Below are 18,037 nucleotides of genomic sequence, written 5' to 3'. Positions count from 1 at the left end.
GCAAGACAATGGACCTAAAATAGAGTGCCCTTCTCCCAAAAACCCATGCTGGGTTAAGGTAATTGTGCAGGGCTCCCAGGACTACGGGTAGTAGGTATGAAGGCAGTGCCCTGAGCCATGTTTGCTAGGTACAGCAGTGTGCTGGCCATCAATGTGACACAAGCTGGTGCCCCCACCACGCTGGCCAGTGGAGCATGTGGTGCATGTTCTGGATAGATGACTGATGGAGAGGGCCCAGTTCACTGCAGGGTGTGTCACCCCCTCGGCTGGTGGCCCTGGTTGCTGTAAGAAAGCAGGTTCAGGATGCTATTAGGCACAAGCCAAATCAACATTCCTCCATGGCCTCTACATCAGTTCTTCAAGTTTCTGTCTGGAGTTCCTGCCCTGACTGAACTCAGAGACAGAAGTAAAGTCTGGGCAGGAACTCAAGTAACCTGAGAGTTGTAAGATGAAGTAAACTCTTTCCTCCCCCAGCTGCTTTCGGTCATGGTGTCTATCACAGCAATAGACACCTAACAGATTGAGCAGTTTAACATACCTGGACCCAGTCAATCTGTTGGAGACAATGTATGAAAATGTATGAAAAGTTGCTCAGACTTAATGAAAGCCACTGTTAGAATGTCAATATGGGAATGGTGTGTGAACTGAGGAAGAGAGAGTAAAGGCACACATGGCAGAGGCTGACAGAGTCCAAATTATAAAAGGCCATTGCTAATTTTATTAACTTATATGTGTGAATCTAGAATTAAAACTACAAGTTTTCTACAAATCAACAAGAAAATACAAATACCCTATATTAATCAGGACAAATACAATTATCTTAAATAAGAAAGGGACTTTATTGGCTCACAAACTTTAAAGTCCAGAGGTAGGGCAGGCTTTAGGCACAACTGGATCTAGGGCCTCCAGAAAAATGACATCAAGACTTAGTTTTTCACCATCTCTGCTAGCCTCTGAGTTTCTCCTCGGAGACTTTCTCCACATAGGAAAAATGCAGGCTCCCGTCGTCCTTGGGTCTCCAGTGTCTCCAAAGCCTTCTTTCCAGGAGTTGCTGTTCTCTTGAGCGCTCTCCTTAGCCTGCTTCAGATTGATGCCCGCTGTCTAATCACTGTGGCTGGTCATGTGCTCACCAAAGCCATATGGAATGGGTTAACCACAAGAAAAAGGGATACTGTTGCCGTAAACGAGGAAAGAGATGCTGAACACAGATACCCACATAACCCAGTACAAAGGCAATAGAAGCATGGACAATCCTCTGGAAATTATAAATGACCAACTTCACTATTCGTCAGGGAAATGCAAATAGGAAGGTTTCTTCTCTCTCCTTTTCCCAAACAGATAAGGGCTGTCCAGTGTGGGTAAGGCGGCTCTGTGGGCAATGAGTACTCTACAGAGGTGAAGACTCTACAGCTATCTGTCAGAGGATGGAGGAGAGTGTCAGGCAACAAGTGCCTTACAGCCAGCCATCCACCTTCCAGGAGTTTGAAGACCAGAATATATAAGACAAAGATGTCTTAAAATTCATAATAATCCCGTTTATTTAAAGGGTGTCCACATTTCTGTATATTCACATGGAAATGTGCACAAACTATACTAGGATGTACAGTAAACTAGAAAATGGAACTGACCTGGGAAAACGGTCTTACATTTGTCTCTCTTAAGTTTATGATGTTAATGTAGTCATTTATACTTTCATAATTAGAACAAAAGAACAAGACAAAAACAGGACATAAAACAGCCAATGAACAAAAAAAGTTCCTTCTTACTAATAAAGGCACACATGCACGCGTGCACACACACATACATACATGCACACACACAAAGAAAAAAGAAAATGAAAAAAGACCTGGTCTGTAAGACAAGCAAAACCTTTTCAGGCTGCAGTACTGCCAGGAGAGCAGCCAAACAGGTATTCTTACTATTAATGGAGTTATTGGTCCAACTTTTAAAGTTGTATTTCCTCAAAAATGTCAAATATGTATTTCCTGACCCAATGAATTCATTTCTAGTTATTTGCGCTATAGGAACAACTACATAGGTGCATAAAGAACCTACAAACCCATCAGTAGGGGTGGGTTAGATGGACTGAGTGTAATAATGCAAAGGAATACTATAACTATGGAAAATGCCCACAGCAGTGGGGGAGGGAAAACCAGTCTCTCTGCGGTAGATGGAGCTATGTAATGACCTCAGGTCTGTTGAGGATTAAAGCAGAGTAAGGCACTTTAGTTGGTGCCTGTACTCAATCCAAGACTGTTATTTTAAAGGTGTTTGCTTAAACGTGTATAGAGCTAAATTTGGAAGGACAATAAACCAGATTACCACCATTTCTGGCTAAATCTGATGTCTTTTTTCATCTTTTGTTTCTGCATTGTGGAAAATTTAAATGGGTATATCTAATAACTTTCAAGTTTATTAAATTTGTACTGCCATCTTTTTTTTTTAATTTGGTTTTTTGAGACAGGGTTTCTCTGTGTAGTCCTAGTCCTTGCTGTCCTGGAACTCACTCAATAGACCAAGTTTGTCTTGAACTCACAAACAACCACCTACCTCTGCCTCTGGAGTGCTGGAATTAAAGGTGTGCACCACCACCCTGGCTAACACCATCACTCTTGACAGATAAGCAAACAAACAAACAAACTGGCTTGTAGAATCCACAGAACTAGGTTTGTGTTGCAGTTCTAAGTGGCCATTTCCAAGTCACAAGTTCCGAGATTGTTGGGTCTTGTTTTCCTAGTCCACAACTCTAGATGATTAAGTACTCCAAGCATGTTTAGCATGCACATTCTCTCAGAACAGGCACCCTCCCCAAAGCTCACACAAATCTAAGACAGGCTGCTAATGGAACATCTGTGACTATAAAATCACCAGACAGCCTGTTGGGCCCATTAGTGCGCATGCCTTCACATAAGTGTTAACCAGAAAGGTGTTGGCTAGGCTACTGCTGGCCACCCGCTCATGTCTACTTCATTAGACTGGGCACCCCCAAATTATGATGACCTGTGTGGGGACAGTTCTGAAGACAATCACTACCTGTTACTGTAAATTAATCTGTCTAGTGGAGACTTACGCCTAGCCAGAGTCCTGTTACTGTAAATTAATCTGTCTAGTGGAGACTTACGCCTAGCCAGAGTCAGTTAAATATACACCCACTGCTTTCCTTTTCCTTTCTACCATGAGGGGTTTTAGACCAGTCCCTTGTCTGAGCTTCCTTCCCAACAGATACACAGGGGTCAGAACCGGCAAGACAACACCTATCTGCCAGCTCTAGTACCGCCTTTTCTGCGCTTCCACATTACCAAATCTACCCCTAAAATTGGTAAGTCTGGCATTCCACCCTATTACCTACTCTGTCATCCCAGCAGTCATCAAATGTGCCACCTCAAAAACCTGCTGGGAAAGGACCAGCCATAAACAAATAAGTAACACGATTCCAGGTCACGCTACCTTAGAGCAGAGGCGTTTACAGCTTTATTGGACATTAATGTGTTTCCTCTCAGCCACAGAGAAAAGACCCAAACAAAAGTCCCTACTTTTCTTGTATAACTTAAAAATACATTATAGCATTACTACATATTTATACTTCAATAAATCTTAATCTATAAAGCACGTTTCTTAGAATTGTTATCCGAAATCTATGAACAAGCTTCATTCTGCCTCATTCACCAGCTGTACTGCATTTAGAACTGTTTTCAATAACTCACGCAAAAATCTCACTTTTCAGTTTAAAATTCAACCAAGTACCAGATATAACCCAAATTGCGGGAAATATTTGTCCTCCTGTGGATCATTTTCCATGTAATGACGCCTGTCTTACATAAAAAACAAACAAACAAACAAAAAAAAACCCACATTCTCTTATCCTCGATGCTTTAACTTCCGGAGTTTGCCACTAAACAGTAGAGCCACAGTACCTGGATTCTTAGCCAGGTACACAGAATCCTACTACTAAAATGTAATACATTTAATGTTTTTTTAAAAAATGTGTTAAGACTGTAAATTAAACAATTCAATCAATTCTGCCAGTTAATAAAACTAGTTATTCATAGCCTAGTTATTTATTTTTGAAGGTCCATTCAACTTAACGTGTAGTTATAACTACAATACTACTAGAAATTACATTTGGATTTTTAAGATTCAAACCTGTTTAAACTAATAGAGGGTATCTTGAGCTCACCTCTGAAAAGTGCGAAGAGCTGACTAGCTAGCTTTCTGAGCTGACCTCCCTCCAAACACAACACACTGCTAAGAGAACTAAACTCTGGGAATCTCAGAGTGACCTGGGAATGCTGACGGGGAAACCCCTGTGACTTACAGTGGAACAAATGCCTACCTGCTGACAGGAGGATTACAGTACCTAGCACAGTGCATTGTCGGTAAAATGTTCAGTAACAAATGCATGGCTGCTTTAGCCTGGTGTTCAACCCTTTTGTACCAAAGGAATAAGAAAAGCAAACCTGATACTGTTGCCCTCCCCTTAAGTTTTCTATACCCTTAACTAGGATGAGAGCAAAATGAGTGAGACTTGAGATTTTCTAAAAGCCACATCATCTAAGTGCCTAATTTTACATCTGCCTTTCAACACCAGCATTCTTCCTTAGTGTAACATTTATCTTCACTTTACAAGTGTGATTTTTACATAGGAAACTCTCTTCATTAGTAAGATGCCCACAACTTAGATAAAATCAGTTTTGTTGTTGCTGTTGTTTTCCTAAGGAAAGATGCCTGTACGTAACGGATACACCTCAGTGTGTAACTTTTCCAGTTTTTCCCTTCACTCTTTAAAATTCTGCCACCATCACTCATCTGAGATCTTAAGGCGCATTTAACACTGAGGCTTTGACTAGTCTGTATCTTCTAGTTTCCCCAAATATACTCAAACTGAACAAAAGGAAACTAAATGTTCAAAGATGTTTTTAAATGATGGGCTTTTAGATTTTACAATTCTTACGTTGCCTTTTAAAATAGAAAGGTATGTATCCTTATAAAACAACATTCCAATGACCAACACAGAAATAAACTCTTTGTCTGAAAAAGGAAATTGTTAAGAAAGGGACAAAGAATTAGGTAGCTCATTACTTGGGAGAAAAGAGAATATAAATATCACATGGAAATTTTAGGTATTAATACCTGAATTATTTAAAATTTCAGTTTTTAGGCCTAACAGCATTTCTTTCGAGATAATAATGATGAATGAAGATTTTTTTTGTATCCCCCAGTGGATTTTCTCAGTCAACAGGGAAAAAAACTTTTATCACTTCATGTTTTTAATTGTCTTCATTTCTGAAGAAAAAGACCTGAGTGCTCATTGTTTCCCCCTAATTTCTTAAACTTTCACAACATTCAAAAGTTTTTCTGCATTGTGTCGTCTCTGATGTCTAAAAAGGTTTGAGCTCTGACTATAGGACTTTCCACACTGGACACATTCATAAGGTTTCTCCCCAGTGTGGATTCGCTGATGATTAATGAGCCCAGAATTCTGGCTGAAGGCTTTCCCACACTCAAGACACTTGTAAGGTTTCTCCCCAGTGTGGACTCGCTGGTGCTGCACAAGGATGGAGCTTCTGCTGAAGGCTTTTCCGCACTCGACACATCCGTACGGCTTCTCCCCACTGTGGATTCTCTGGTGAAGAATAAGGGCTGAGCCCTGGCTGAAGTGTTTTCCACATTCGTCACATATGTGCTGTTTCTTTCGAGAGGGATTTCTCTTTCTTTCAAATCTGCCCTTGGGTAAACAGGTTTCTCCATATTTAAAAATCTGAGGAACACCTATATTAAGAGTGCCAGGAACTTCCTGAGATTCCACAGCGGAAGCAATCTCCTGCTTTGGAGCCAGCGCTCCATTTTCTGTCCTGACATCATCATCTGAAATAAAAGAAAATACAAGTATCACTCAGTTCCTACTTAAAGAGAAAAGAACTTGAAGAGGAAAAAAAAAATGGTTATTTGTTGTTGAGACAAGGTCTCACTATGTAGCCACGGCCAGCCTGGAACTTGCTATGTATAGACTAATTCGGCCTACCGCTGCCTCCTAATGCTGGCATTAAAATTATGCACCACCATGCCTGGCAAAAAAACAAACAAACAAAACAAAACAAAAAGTTGTTCATGAACTAAAACAAAAGCAAGCAAACAAAAAAAAAAACCCTGTACACATCTATGAATATATAAGGTTGACAATTGTCAATAAAGGAAAAGGGGGGTGAGGCCAGTGAGCTAATGCCTGACAACTTAACGGCACACAAGGTCTTATCTGATCTAGTTTGTTTGTTTTATTTTATCTATTTTGTTTGTTTTTGATTTTTCAAGACAGGGTTTCTCTGTGCATCCCTGTCTGTCCTGAAATTCATTCTGTAGACCAGGGTGGCCTCAAACTCAGATCCAACAGCCCCTGTCTCCCAAGTGCTGGGATTAAAGGTGTGCGCTGGTTTTATCTAAATTTAACATAGGGGCTAGAGAGATTGCTCAGTCATGAGGAGCACATGGCCCTTCAGAGAACCCAAGTTCAGTTCCAGCACCCACACTGGGAGGCTCACAACCACCATCACAATTCCAGGTCTAGGGGGTCCAACTTCCTCTTCTGAACTCTCTGGGCAACTGAACAAATGACATACATATACATACATACATACAAACACACATACACACACATACATACACACATACATGTAATACACACACACAAAATTTTCTAAATAGAACGTAGTCAAAAAGGTGACAGGTTATAAAACAAAAGTGAAAAATCAAACTGATATGACTAGGTCTGAAGGAAACTTCGGGAGGAAAACTGACGGCCATTAGGAAACAGTTTTTAAGAGATTATAGCAAAATGAAGGAATAACAAAAAGAAGGTGTCAAACAACAGCTGCTGCTGAAATAAATTAATGTGTCACAATCAAAACTGAACTCAAAGCAGAACAGAGTCCTGATAAGAAGTCGAGAACTGGTGTGGTGGCACATTCCTTAGACTCCAGCACCCAGAGGAGGCAGGCATCTTCAGACCAGGCAGAGACAAAGGCTCAAACAAACAAACAAACAAAAACACAAAACAAAACAAAAAAACCAGAATAAATAAAACCAAAAACAGTCAAGGATGGCTTGAGGCAGCCCATGTTAACTAAAGCCGACACTCAGAGCTTCAATACACCATAATGAAAAGTCCGCATTAAAGCAGCTCACCCCAATTTGCTATTTGTCACAGCAGGCAGAAACATTGTTCCTTGTAAATCTGAGTGAGACGTGTCTAGAAAAAAGCCTTGGTTTTACAGTGGCAGCACTGCCTACTCATGGGCAGAGGAGAGAGCAAGACTCACCCACAGTTCCCTGAAGCTTAGGCCACACTGCGTAACAGGGACTACGGTGAGCAGCAGCACTCGAGAGTGGCCAAAGATGGAAGCCACCACGGGTAAATAAGCGGGAAAGCAGGGGGGAGGGAGACCCAAGGGCCCGAAGGGTCAACCCGGCTTAGCTATTTGAAAAGTCAAGTATGAAGGGCAAGTGAGGATGCGTGACATGAAACAAATGGAACTCTCTGAACGTGAAAGCGGCTAGACTGCTCAAATGAGGCCAACCATGGAAAGCCATCCCAAAATTTAGGAAGGGAACAGCTTTGACCCATGAAAGTACACCTCTGAAGAGCACACTGAACAACATCCAACGAGCTAGGGAAAACCACAGGAGTGAGCAGATCGCACCTCTGCCTCAGGTCTGATTTACAGTACCATCCTCTCACACAGGAAGAAAACCTGCTCATGTCCTCATGTGTGGCAAACCAACATTATCTCCATCTACCTCAAAGACTGACGCACTCTCAAACAAACTTCCTACAAACAAAACGCCAATACAGCAAGTTTAGTATCCTAGGTCATATAAACAAGTACACAGCATTAAGTGCCAGAATATTGGAAACAAAAAAATCTGAATTATTACAATTATACTTTGATAGTTCTGCATTTAAGTCATATTATAGCTTGGGAGCCTAGTTTGAATACTTAGGAAAAAGTAAAGAGTTTACCCTCATCTCATTTCTGAGTTTTTTATTTTTTAAGTTCTAGAGGGCTGCAGAGATGATTCAGTGGTTAAGAGCACATACAGTTCTTGAAAAAAAGCCGAGTTCAGCTCCCTGCACCCTCACTGGGCTCATTACCCACCAACAGCTCCAGGGATCCCGTGCTCTCCCCTGCCCTGAGACCTGCACGCACATGCACATCCTCATGCACAAGCACACATCCTTTTGATTTAAAAGATCTTTTTAAAAAGCTTCTTAAGGGGTCTGCAGAGATGGCCCAGTGGTTGAGCACTGTCCGCTCTTCCAGAGGACCCAGGTTTAATCCCCTGCACCCACGGGGCAGCTCACAACCATCTGTATCTCCAGCTCCAGGGGGTCTGACTTCCTCTTCTGAGTTCCAAGGACACCTAGCACGCACATGCTACAGACACACATGAAGGCAAAACACCCATACACATAAAATAAATTAAAATATGGGGGGAAGGGGGCTGGAGAGATGGCTCAGAGGTTAAGAGCACTGCCTGCCCTTCCAAAGGTCCTGAGTTCAATTCCCAGCAACCACATGGTGGCTCACAACCATCTGTAAAGAGGTCTGGCGCCCTCTTCTGGCCTTCAGGCATACACACAGACAGAACATTGTATACATAATAAATAAATAAATAAATAAATAAATAAATAAATAAATAAATATTAAAAAATATGGGGGGAAAGTTTCTTAATTAAAAAGGGGTAAAATATTGAGGGGAAAAAACAGAAATAGCTGAAATCTTATAAAGTAATTCAAGTAATAAAATAAAAAGGTTGAAGGAGACTTCCGGTAAGTTCACCATATTAACACAGTTAGGCAGGAGACCAAGAACAAGAGAGCACAATGCAGACGGCAGACAAGCAGTGGCTTGTGTGAATCAGGCATGGTCTACAGGCACTGGCGCAGAGTCAGGCAGGCCGAAGCCCCAGTATGGGCAGTCGTCATGAAAGAAAAGCTAGAGATGCTAAAACCGAGGAGTAAAAACTCCCGAGGCCATTGAGTCGGCCACCAGGAAAGTCAGGCTCTTCACAGCATGGCAATTTCTAAACAGCAGTTTAAAAGTGTTTCTCCAAAAAACAAGCAAAGCACTCTGGGAAAGGCCGGCCCCATAGAGTTCTGGTCCTCACCACAGTGCCTCAGAGAGCTGAGTTCCCAGGAGGCCCACTTGAGCTGGTTCTCCACAGCATCAAGCTCCGAACTTGGTAATCCCTGAGCGTCTTCTTGAGACATCTCTTCTACAAGCACTTCCCGTTTCCGCCGGCGGAGAGAAACCTGAAAACAAGGTTTTAGTTTGGCTGAGAAGGAATTTTGATACTAAGCACATAAGAGATACCACAAAAAAAATGCAATACAAAGTTCTAGACAGCAGAGCAGTGTTGCAGAATATTTAACTACGTAGAGACTGTAGCATGTTTCCACTGCAGAACATCTGTTTAACTATGTAAAGATGTATAGCATTTATTTATATCACGTAAAGATGTGCTGCTGTTTTACTCTGCCTGCCTAAGGCACCTGACTGGTTTAATAAAAAGCTGAATGGCCAACGTCGAGGGAGGAGGTATGGGTAGAAGGGACTTCTGGGCAGGAGAGTAAGTAGGAGGAGGGATTTAGGCTCAGAGAAGAAAAGGAAACGATAGGGAAACACCAAGGGCCAGTCAGCCAGACAGGAAGGAAGCAGGAAAGTAGGACACACAGAATGAAAAGAAAAGTAAAAAGCCCCGCAGCACAACGCAGATGAACAGAAACAGGTGAAGTTAAAAGAGTTAGTGGAACACTCATAATTAATAATGTCTCCGTGTCTTCATTTGGGAGCTGTTTGGCAGCACAAGGAAAACTCCAACCACAGAGCAGCAGAGGTGTTGCAGAGTGGCAGATGAACAGGAGGGAGGCACAGACACAATTTAACTTAGTCAAATGAAGTTAATCGCAGGTTGCCCACTGCTATATTGAGTGTTTCTGACTTGGAAAAAATGGGGCAAACATGCTCACCGGCTGTCCAGGATCATCAAGTTCACTCTCCAAGTCCTCTAGCACGGTCACTGCCTCCTCTCCATTCTCCGGGTGATGTTCTCGAACCCAAGTCTGTAGCTCCTTAGGTAGGATGGCAACAAACTGCTCTAACACTACCAGCTCCAGTATCTGTTCCTTAGTGTGTGTCTCTGGTCTGAGCCACAGGCGGCAAAGTTCTCGGAGCTGGCTTACAGCCTCTCTGGGACCTGGTGAGTCCTGGTATCCAAACTGCCTGAACCGCTGTCGGAAAACCTCTGGGTCAGGGAGATGATTCCAGGAAACACTCGATCCCTCCTCACCATCAGGGTCCTCCTCTAGTTTCACTCTCAGAATTTTTTCTTCTTCATCTGGATTTGGGATTATAAGTATTGAATCTTCTTCCACCGACTGTGCAGACATCCTGTTACAATCCTTCAAGGAAAGGCAGCCGAGGCAGGGTATAGACCGTGTACTCACAGAAATACTCTCCTTTCCTCAAAGGTACTCCTAAGGGGTAAGAAATAAAAGACACATAAATTACCGAATACCCCAAGATATTTGAAAGCAGCAGAAAAAAAAATGTTTTTACTAGATTAAAATTTTCAATCAATAGTTGACTGAAATTTGAAACACTGACTGAAATTTGAAACATTTGAAACATTGACAGGTAGCCAAATCTAGCCTGCTGCCTATAGTAAGGGTAGTGTAAAAATTCACACTAGCCATAGTAAGAGTAGTATAAAAATTTAAATTGCTAAAAGGCATAGAAACATTTTATGATAGGAAAATATGATGTATCTGTCTAGGGCCAGCAAGGCCACTCCGTTAGCAAAGGCCTGCTGCCGAGCCTGATGACTTGATCTGACACCAGCATTCCACAGGAGAGAACTTACTTCTGTTATTCTCTGGCCTCCACAAGTGTGACATGATACGTGCAGGCCTACACACACATATACATACACACACATAAAATTAAAAAAAATACTTTAAATAAAAAAATGGTTTATTTTATGTGCACTGGTTTTTGCCTATATGTGTATCTGTGTAAGGGTTTTGGATTCTCTGGAACTGGAGTTACAGGCAGCTGGGAGCTACCATGTGGGTGTTGGGAATTGAACTTGGGACCTCTTGAAGAGCAGTCAGTGCTCTTAACCACTGAGCCATCTCTCCAGCCCTGTATTTTTTAAATTTGTATCTATAAGTCATTACATTTAATCATAGTTCAGGCAATGATGGAAGAGTTTACAGGGTTCGACAATTTCAGCTAAGATCTAAAGCAACTTAATATTTACTATCTGGCCCTTTCCAGAAAAAGATTGCCAGCCTGTGACATGAAGTCAACAGAAGGTAAATTAATAACCCAAAGAACCCACGTAAGACTCCGTCGACTGCAGTGTTCTCCAGATGTTCTGAACCCTTGGGGTTGAAGAATTGGTTCAGCAAGTAAGAAGGCTTATTGCCCTTGGAGAGGCCCCAGATTTGGTTCCAGCACCCCAGAACTCTCTTCTGGCCTCCTTAGGCACCAGGCAACACATGGTACACATATACATAAAATAAAAGCTAAATATTCAGAACTGTAGGACACTTAAAACATTTTTTGACATTGATCTTATGTTTGTACATCTCAGCCAGTGTGGAAGGCAGAGGACAGCATGCAGGGTTCGTTCCCCTTCTGTGCAGAATCTGGGGTCCAGCACGGGGGTCAGGCTGGAGCAAGCCCCATACCCACTTTTCTTTTTGTCTTCACAAATCTGGATAAGGAAACAGGTCGACTGTCCGCACCCACCCCCATGGTTAGAGACTGTATATAAGTACCGTACAAATCTGCTCTGCTGCTGAGCTACTGCTCAGAATGTGAACACACGCGCACACACGAACACACACTATTTCTTTAAAGTTAAAAAAAAGTATTGTTTAGGAACCCCTTAAACAAAATGTTTGTGAAAATGTTCTGTTCACCACTTGTAGCTGGCTCTGGTGTCCTCAACCTCTAAGTCCAGCACCTAGGTGAAACAAGACTGTTCTCATTTACCATAGCAAAGCTAACTGGGCTACTGGCTTTTGCCACAGACTCACTTTTATACAAGTCAGTAACGATCACATAACACTGGGGAAGAAACTATTTCGCATAAAAAGCAAATGGCATTTGGGCATCCACCACACCATACATGCACTTAAACTTACAGCGACAGTTCATTCCCTGAAGCAAATGCTATGGGAAAAAGCACTCAGTTTCTCAAGGTGGCCTGGAGTCTTTTTCCTTAAATAGCTTCCCCTAGCTTTTCCTTTGGGGAAATCTGTGAGCTATTTTCTCATCCTTTTAGTATTTGCAAAATCATACTAGTGTCACGGTTCACAGCACGTTACGAATAATAAGCTTAGCTAGGCAGTGGTGGCGCACGCCTTTAATCCCAGCACTAAGGAGGCAAAGGCAGGTGGATCTCCTTGTTCAAAGCCAGCCTGGTCTATGGAGCGAATTCCAGGACAGCCAGAGTTACACAGAGAAACCCTGCCTTGAAAGAAAAAAACAAAATAGAGGAAGAATAACCTTTACAGCCACTATTTATTTATCAGAGCTAAGAATATAAAAAACAGAAACTTAAGAAAACCTTACTGAAACCTGTCAAGGTGAAGACAAAGAATCAGAAAACACCGTATCAAACAGAAAGACCATATAGATTCGTTAAATATTCTTGAGTGGAATGATGGCCTGAGAGCAAAATCCAAGTTATTTGTTCCTATTCCTGGACCCGACCCTATCAACGGCTCAAGCATTTCTACGTAATAGAAAAATTGCTTTTTCTCCTATTTTGTACTGCACCAGGCTCGTGGGACGAGGAGGAACGCCGTTGAGCACCTGGCGGGATCCTGGTCTTCAAAGACCTCCCGCCTCACAGCGCCGAGCCCAACCAGCCCCAGTAACTCTGGCCGATGTCCTCTTCCCAGCAACCACCGCGAAGGGCCGCAGAGGCCCCACAAAACCCCACCACCCAGGACTGGCACTTCCGTCCTGCACCGGCGGGACTACAAATCCCAGAAGGCCGTGCGCGAGAACCACCGGATCCCACCTCGGCTTGAGCGATTCCCAGAACCCCCCGCGAGCCGATAGAGCCTCGAAATAGAACAAAACCGGTCGGTGGGGGAGGGGAGGACATGACGGCGAGGACGGGGGCGCTGGGGTCTCTGCGGACACCCGAAGTACGGCAAGCCGCCGCCGCCCTTCCGCCGCGGCCTTCTCCGCGCACGCCCGAGACGCCGAACGACGCCGGTCGCTGTCCGACCGCCCCGCCCCGCGCCCCTGCTCGAACCCTGCTCCGCACGCCGCTGACCTCTGGCTCGGGACCCACCGCAGCCTCACCGTCCCGGGCAGACGCTGCGCCGTCGCTCACAGCCTCTTCCCACAAGCCCCCGGCGCGACCGGCTTCCGGTCCGCAGGACGGGGGGCGGGGGTATGGGGGGGCAGACGAAGCCCCGAGTTGCCATGGGGACGCGCGGCAAGCGGGGGAGGTGCGGCTTGATGACAATGGCCGCATTGAAGCCGAGCTTGGCCTTGCGCCTCTGCCGGAGTGGGCTCTGCTCTGTGTTCCACTCGACGAGAAGGAAAGGGGAGCAAGAGGAAGGTGGGTGGCAGTTTCCCGAGAGCCCCATACTCCTCGTAGGAGCCCTCTGAAGTAACTAAGGGAAGTGAACATTTCTGAAAGCCTGGCACAGTCGCTCTCTCAAGTGTATATCTTCTTTACCCCCACATCCTATAGTGCAGGAACTTTGACTATTCTCGCTTCAGGGCCGAAAGTAGGAAGGTTTGCACCTAAACATGGCTCAAACTGTTGTCTCCCACTAGCTGTGTTACAAAAATGACGTCAAGTTATCAAAGAAAACAAGTGAGACTAGCTGCGAACTTCGGCTAGTAGTCACGGGGAATTTGTAGAATCGACGCATGCTTTTTATTTCATGCCCCAAAGCAGCTGCAGGTGTAATCACTCGGAGCGCCTCATTCCCCAATTTAAAGTCCAGTGTATCTCAGCTACCTTAACTATGACACCAAAATGTGTTACACTGCCCGGCAGGTCGACTATGGTCTGTTGCTTGCTTTTCCCCCTCTGACTATGACTCGGGCTTATTGTGGAGCCTAAGCCTCTCTGGGCAATGTTCGTTTCTCCAGGTGGTCCCCACATGCTTAGGGGCATTCTTAGAAGTGATCGCATTACATAGTTTTGCTTTGAAAGTACTGTGAAGGTTGAGTCGTCTCTGTCCTGGATTCCACAGCACCCCTACCTAGTCTCAGGATGCCGGCTGGTACACAGAAAACTCAGTACATTTTCTTTGAATAAGTCAATGAATTGCGAGCTGGTCACATTGCGGCCTTTGCTAGGTCACATGTCAAGTCTCAGAAATGGCACAAAAGAGCCCTGTTTTGGAAAGCCTTGCAGAACATTTAAAAGATCCCAAGCTTTGCATTATTGTCTCATTTGGGAAAGGGCCTCTGCGAAGTGTACTGGTCTCTGCTGGGATAGTGAATGGGAGCAGTAAACAAGCAGCCGGCCACACAGCAAGCGCTCACCTTCCCACAGCCCCTGCTGAGGCTTTTGTCCAGCAGTTCACTCGTTTTTGCCTCCAGCCAGGATCCAGCTTGGCGGCTCCCTGCCGCCTTTCGAGCATACTGTTTTGTTTCTTTAAGAGATTTTATAGCAAATTAATCTTGAAAAACAAAAAGAAAAAAACATACTCAAGTAAAAATGTGGCATTTTGTAATCTGCTTCGCCTCTTGATTCCATTCTCAGTTTTAAAGTGGGGACCAGTGGGAATTGCCTCGCAGCACCTCTTCTTTGAAGGCACTCACTTTAGAAAACTGTCTTCTCAAGCCCTAGTATGAGGGCTTCTTTCTAGAATCATATCCCTGGTCTTCTTAAAGATCTAGTCAAACTGGGGCAGACTGGAGCTGGAGAACCCATAGCTCAGTTCCCAGATCACAACCAAGTGTAACGCAGCTCTAGGGGATCCAACAGCCTCTTCTGTCTCCACCACACTTACACAGACATAGCATCTTGCTGGAGACAGTGGTGGCTCACACCTTTAGTCTCTCCTCCCTCCGTCCCTCCCTCCGTCCCTCTCTGCCTCTTGTTTGTGGGTCAAATGTAAGCACTCAGCTACTGCTCCACCATCATGGCTGCCTGCCAAATTCCTTACCATGATGGCCACCAACTCTACTGCCCCCTGGAACCCTAAGCCCCAAATGAAATGTTTTCTTTTATAAATGAAGTGGTGTGCACACCTTTAATCCCAGCACTCAGGAGACTCAGGAGACAGAGGCAGGTGGATCTGTAAGTTCGAAGCCAGCCTGGTCTACAGAGCTAGATCTAAGACAGAGAAACCCTGTCTCAAAAAAACAACAAAAAAGTTAGCTTGGTCATGTTGCTTTGCCACAGCAGTAGAAAAGTAACTAAAGCAAGCTAGCAAGACAAAAGTTCCTGGAGCGTTGCAGAGCCTCCTGGACTCAGGTGAATCTCAGTAGTCAAATCGTGGGCAGAGCTGCACCAGTGAAGGTTCAGGTCCTGACCGCAGGCCCACCAATCTGCCTTTTCTGTGAGAAGCCCAGCAGGCTCTTCAGGACTTGGAGAAGGCATGTTGATGACTCTTAACTTTGCAGACATTTTGCCTGGCAAATAGCTCAGGGCTCTAAGGCTTCTTCCTGAGGATATGGGAATCTCCTTACAGATTCTCCGAAAGCACACTAAAGATAGAAATGGAAACAAGACAACACAATTTCCTCTTCCAACCAAACAACTAAGATCAGAAACAAGACTACAGAAGTGCTGCCCCATCCTTAATATCAATCTCTTTCAAAGACACCTTTCTTAAGACAGCCAAGGAGCTAAGACTCATTGACTCGTAGATGTGAGTGATTTCCAACTTCTGGAAAAGTCTTGCCCAGAGGGTGATGAAATGGCAATAGGAGATTAGCCAGGACTGCAAAGGATCTGCCAGAGAACAGGAACAAGAAAAGACTAAGAAAAGCGCTGTCCCTGGAGCAGGTTCAAAGAGACCAAAGAAATGGCCTCATGGGAAAAGACTTTTGGGTGGATTTTTCAACTCCTGGTAACTGTTAAAACTATTATTTATGGCGCATACAATCCAGGCCTTGTGCAGGGTAGGCAACGTTCTACCTCGGAGCTCTCTCCAGCCCCAATAATATTATTGTGATGCTACATGAATCATTTTTAAAAGCAATCACATATTCTTCATCTTAATGTATTCTGATTTGTATAGTCTTTTATCTCTCATTTTGAGCATCATTTTATTTACTTGACTATTACTCTACTGTAGAATACTCAATTTCTATCTGATTTTCTTGATTACAAATACTGCCTGCAGGCACATCTTCATGAACACACACTTTTTCTCCTTTAAGATTATGGCTTTAGGTATATACTAGTGCAACTGCATATTGGGATCAAAAGAGAGTGGCAGACCCCATCTTGTATATTATCAAACAAATTATAAAACAGAGCACCAATCATAGTGTTACTAGCAACACAGTAATTTGCCAGGGCAACAGTTTCTGCATGCATTCCTTTGCTATTAATAAAAAGGAAGACCATTTTAGTTTATGAATCACTAGTAATCAAATATTAAAAACTGGACAGTGTAAACAGAGACTCTTTTTCTTTTTCCAGCTGCCCAGGCCCAAATAATCACACAGAAACTATATTAATTACAACATTGTTTGGCCTACTAGTTCAGGCTTCTTATAACTAACTCTTACATTTTAAACCCATTTCTGTTATTTTGTGTATCACCAAGAGGCTGTGGCCTAACAGTAAGGTTCCCATGCATCTTTCTGCTTTGGCAGCTACATGGTGTCTCTTTGACTACACCTACTTTCTATATGTATCTCTTCCAGCCTGGCTACATTCTATCCTGCTGTAGGTAATAAAACATATTCATAGCAAACAGAGGGGAGTCCCACATCTCCCCTTTTCTGTCTAAATAAAAAGTTCTAACTTTAATATAGTAAAATTACATATACAAAACAGTTGTCAAGCAAGAATTATAGTTACAATATTTAGTTCATTTATATTCAGCAAATTAAGGAAAATAATAACCTATTTTTGTAAGTCTAAAGTTTTACATTTAATTATCTTTTGTTATAAATAAAACTATAACTATTTGTTCTTCAACTCTGTCAAGACATCTTGCCGCCTGGACAGTCACACAAAGTTCTTCGGTAACGTTGAGGCATCCATCTTCAGCCTACAGGCCTATAGTATCTTGCAGACTTTTTAATGAAGCAGAAAAGTTGAAAACCTATTTTTCCTTGTACGGGAAAAGTTCATCGGTTGCTTTATTTTGTATCCTGCAGAATGTCTGGCAGTTTCTTCTGTGAAGCAGGAACCCTGAAGGATCATGTCTTTTTTAAAGTTCAGCAGTCACTTTTCCGTGGGTCCTGCATGTCCAGTTTATACAGCATACCATCAAGCAGTCCAGGCAAGAGCAGTTTCTTGCCCAAATAGCTAGCCTTGTCATATTAAAGTCACATTTCATAATGAGTTTCTTCGATCCCCATCAACCTCTGTGAAGTAATTGGTACTGCCAGAAGTAGACATGTCTCACCGTCAAGAAAAGTCTAAGTTCTTAAAACATTTTAAATGCTATATTCTTCAGGTCTTTGATTTTTTTTTTCTGGTTTTTCGAGACAGGGTTTCTCTGTAGCTTTGGAGCCTGTCCTGGAACTAGCTCTGTAGACCAGGCTGGTCTCGAATTCACAGAGATCTGCCTGCCTCTGCCTCCCAAGTGCTGGGATTAAGGTCTTTGAAAGGGTTGAAGAATATTTATACATTTGAAATACATCTCTGTACATCTAGAAAACTTAACTAACATAGCTACAAGTTTGACTATTATAAATGACTTTATGAATCTGTAATTTTTAACTATATATCACACTTTTAAATGAGCTATGTAAACTATATCTTAAATAAGAGTATATATATATACACACACACACACACAGTGTA

The 18,037-nt window shown here is 43.2% G+C and overlaps 1 protein-coding gene across 5 annotated transcripts; it reads right to left on the bottom strand.

Annotated features, from left to right (window-relative positions):
* Positions 1–689: 689 nt before the first annotated feature.
* On the bottom strand, positions 690–13,488 carry Znf24 (zinc finger protein 24). Of its 5 annotated transcripts, none has more exons than XM_050135000.1 (4): positions 13,355–13,488; positions 10,026–10,532; positions 9,164–9,308; positions 690–5,865 (listed from the first exon to the last, which is right to left on the bottom strand). In XM_050135000.1, exons 2-4 carry the CDS (start codon positions 10,443–10,445, stop codon positions 5,327–5,329), a joined length of 1,104 nt encoding a protein of 367 aa, XP_049990957.1. In that variant the 5' UTR covers positions 10,446–10,532; positions 13,355–13,488; the 3' UTR covers positions 690–5,326. The 5 variants fall into 5 exon arrangements, with proteins under 5 accessions (XP_049990957.1, XP_049990962.1, XP_049990961.1 ...); XM_050135005.1 differs by having other exon boundaries at positions 13,384–13,447; XM_050135004.1 differs by having other exon boundaries at positions 13,373–13,439.
* Positions 13,489–18,037: the final 4,549 nt, after the last annotated feature.

This window comes from Alexandromys fortis, unplaced genomic scaffold (assembly GCF_014885135.2).
Source record: "Alexandromys fortis isolate MF-2015 unplaced genomic scaffold, M_Fortis_MF-2015_v1.1 scaffold_25, whole genome shotgun sequence".
NCBI classification, from domain to species: Eukaryota; Metazoa; Chordata; class Mammalia; order Rodentia; family Cricetidae; genus Alexandromys; species Alexandromys fortis.
Note: the sequence above shows the minus strand (reverse complement) of the source record. Positions and strands in the feature narration are given on the sequence as shown.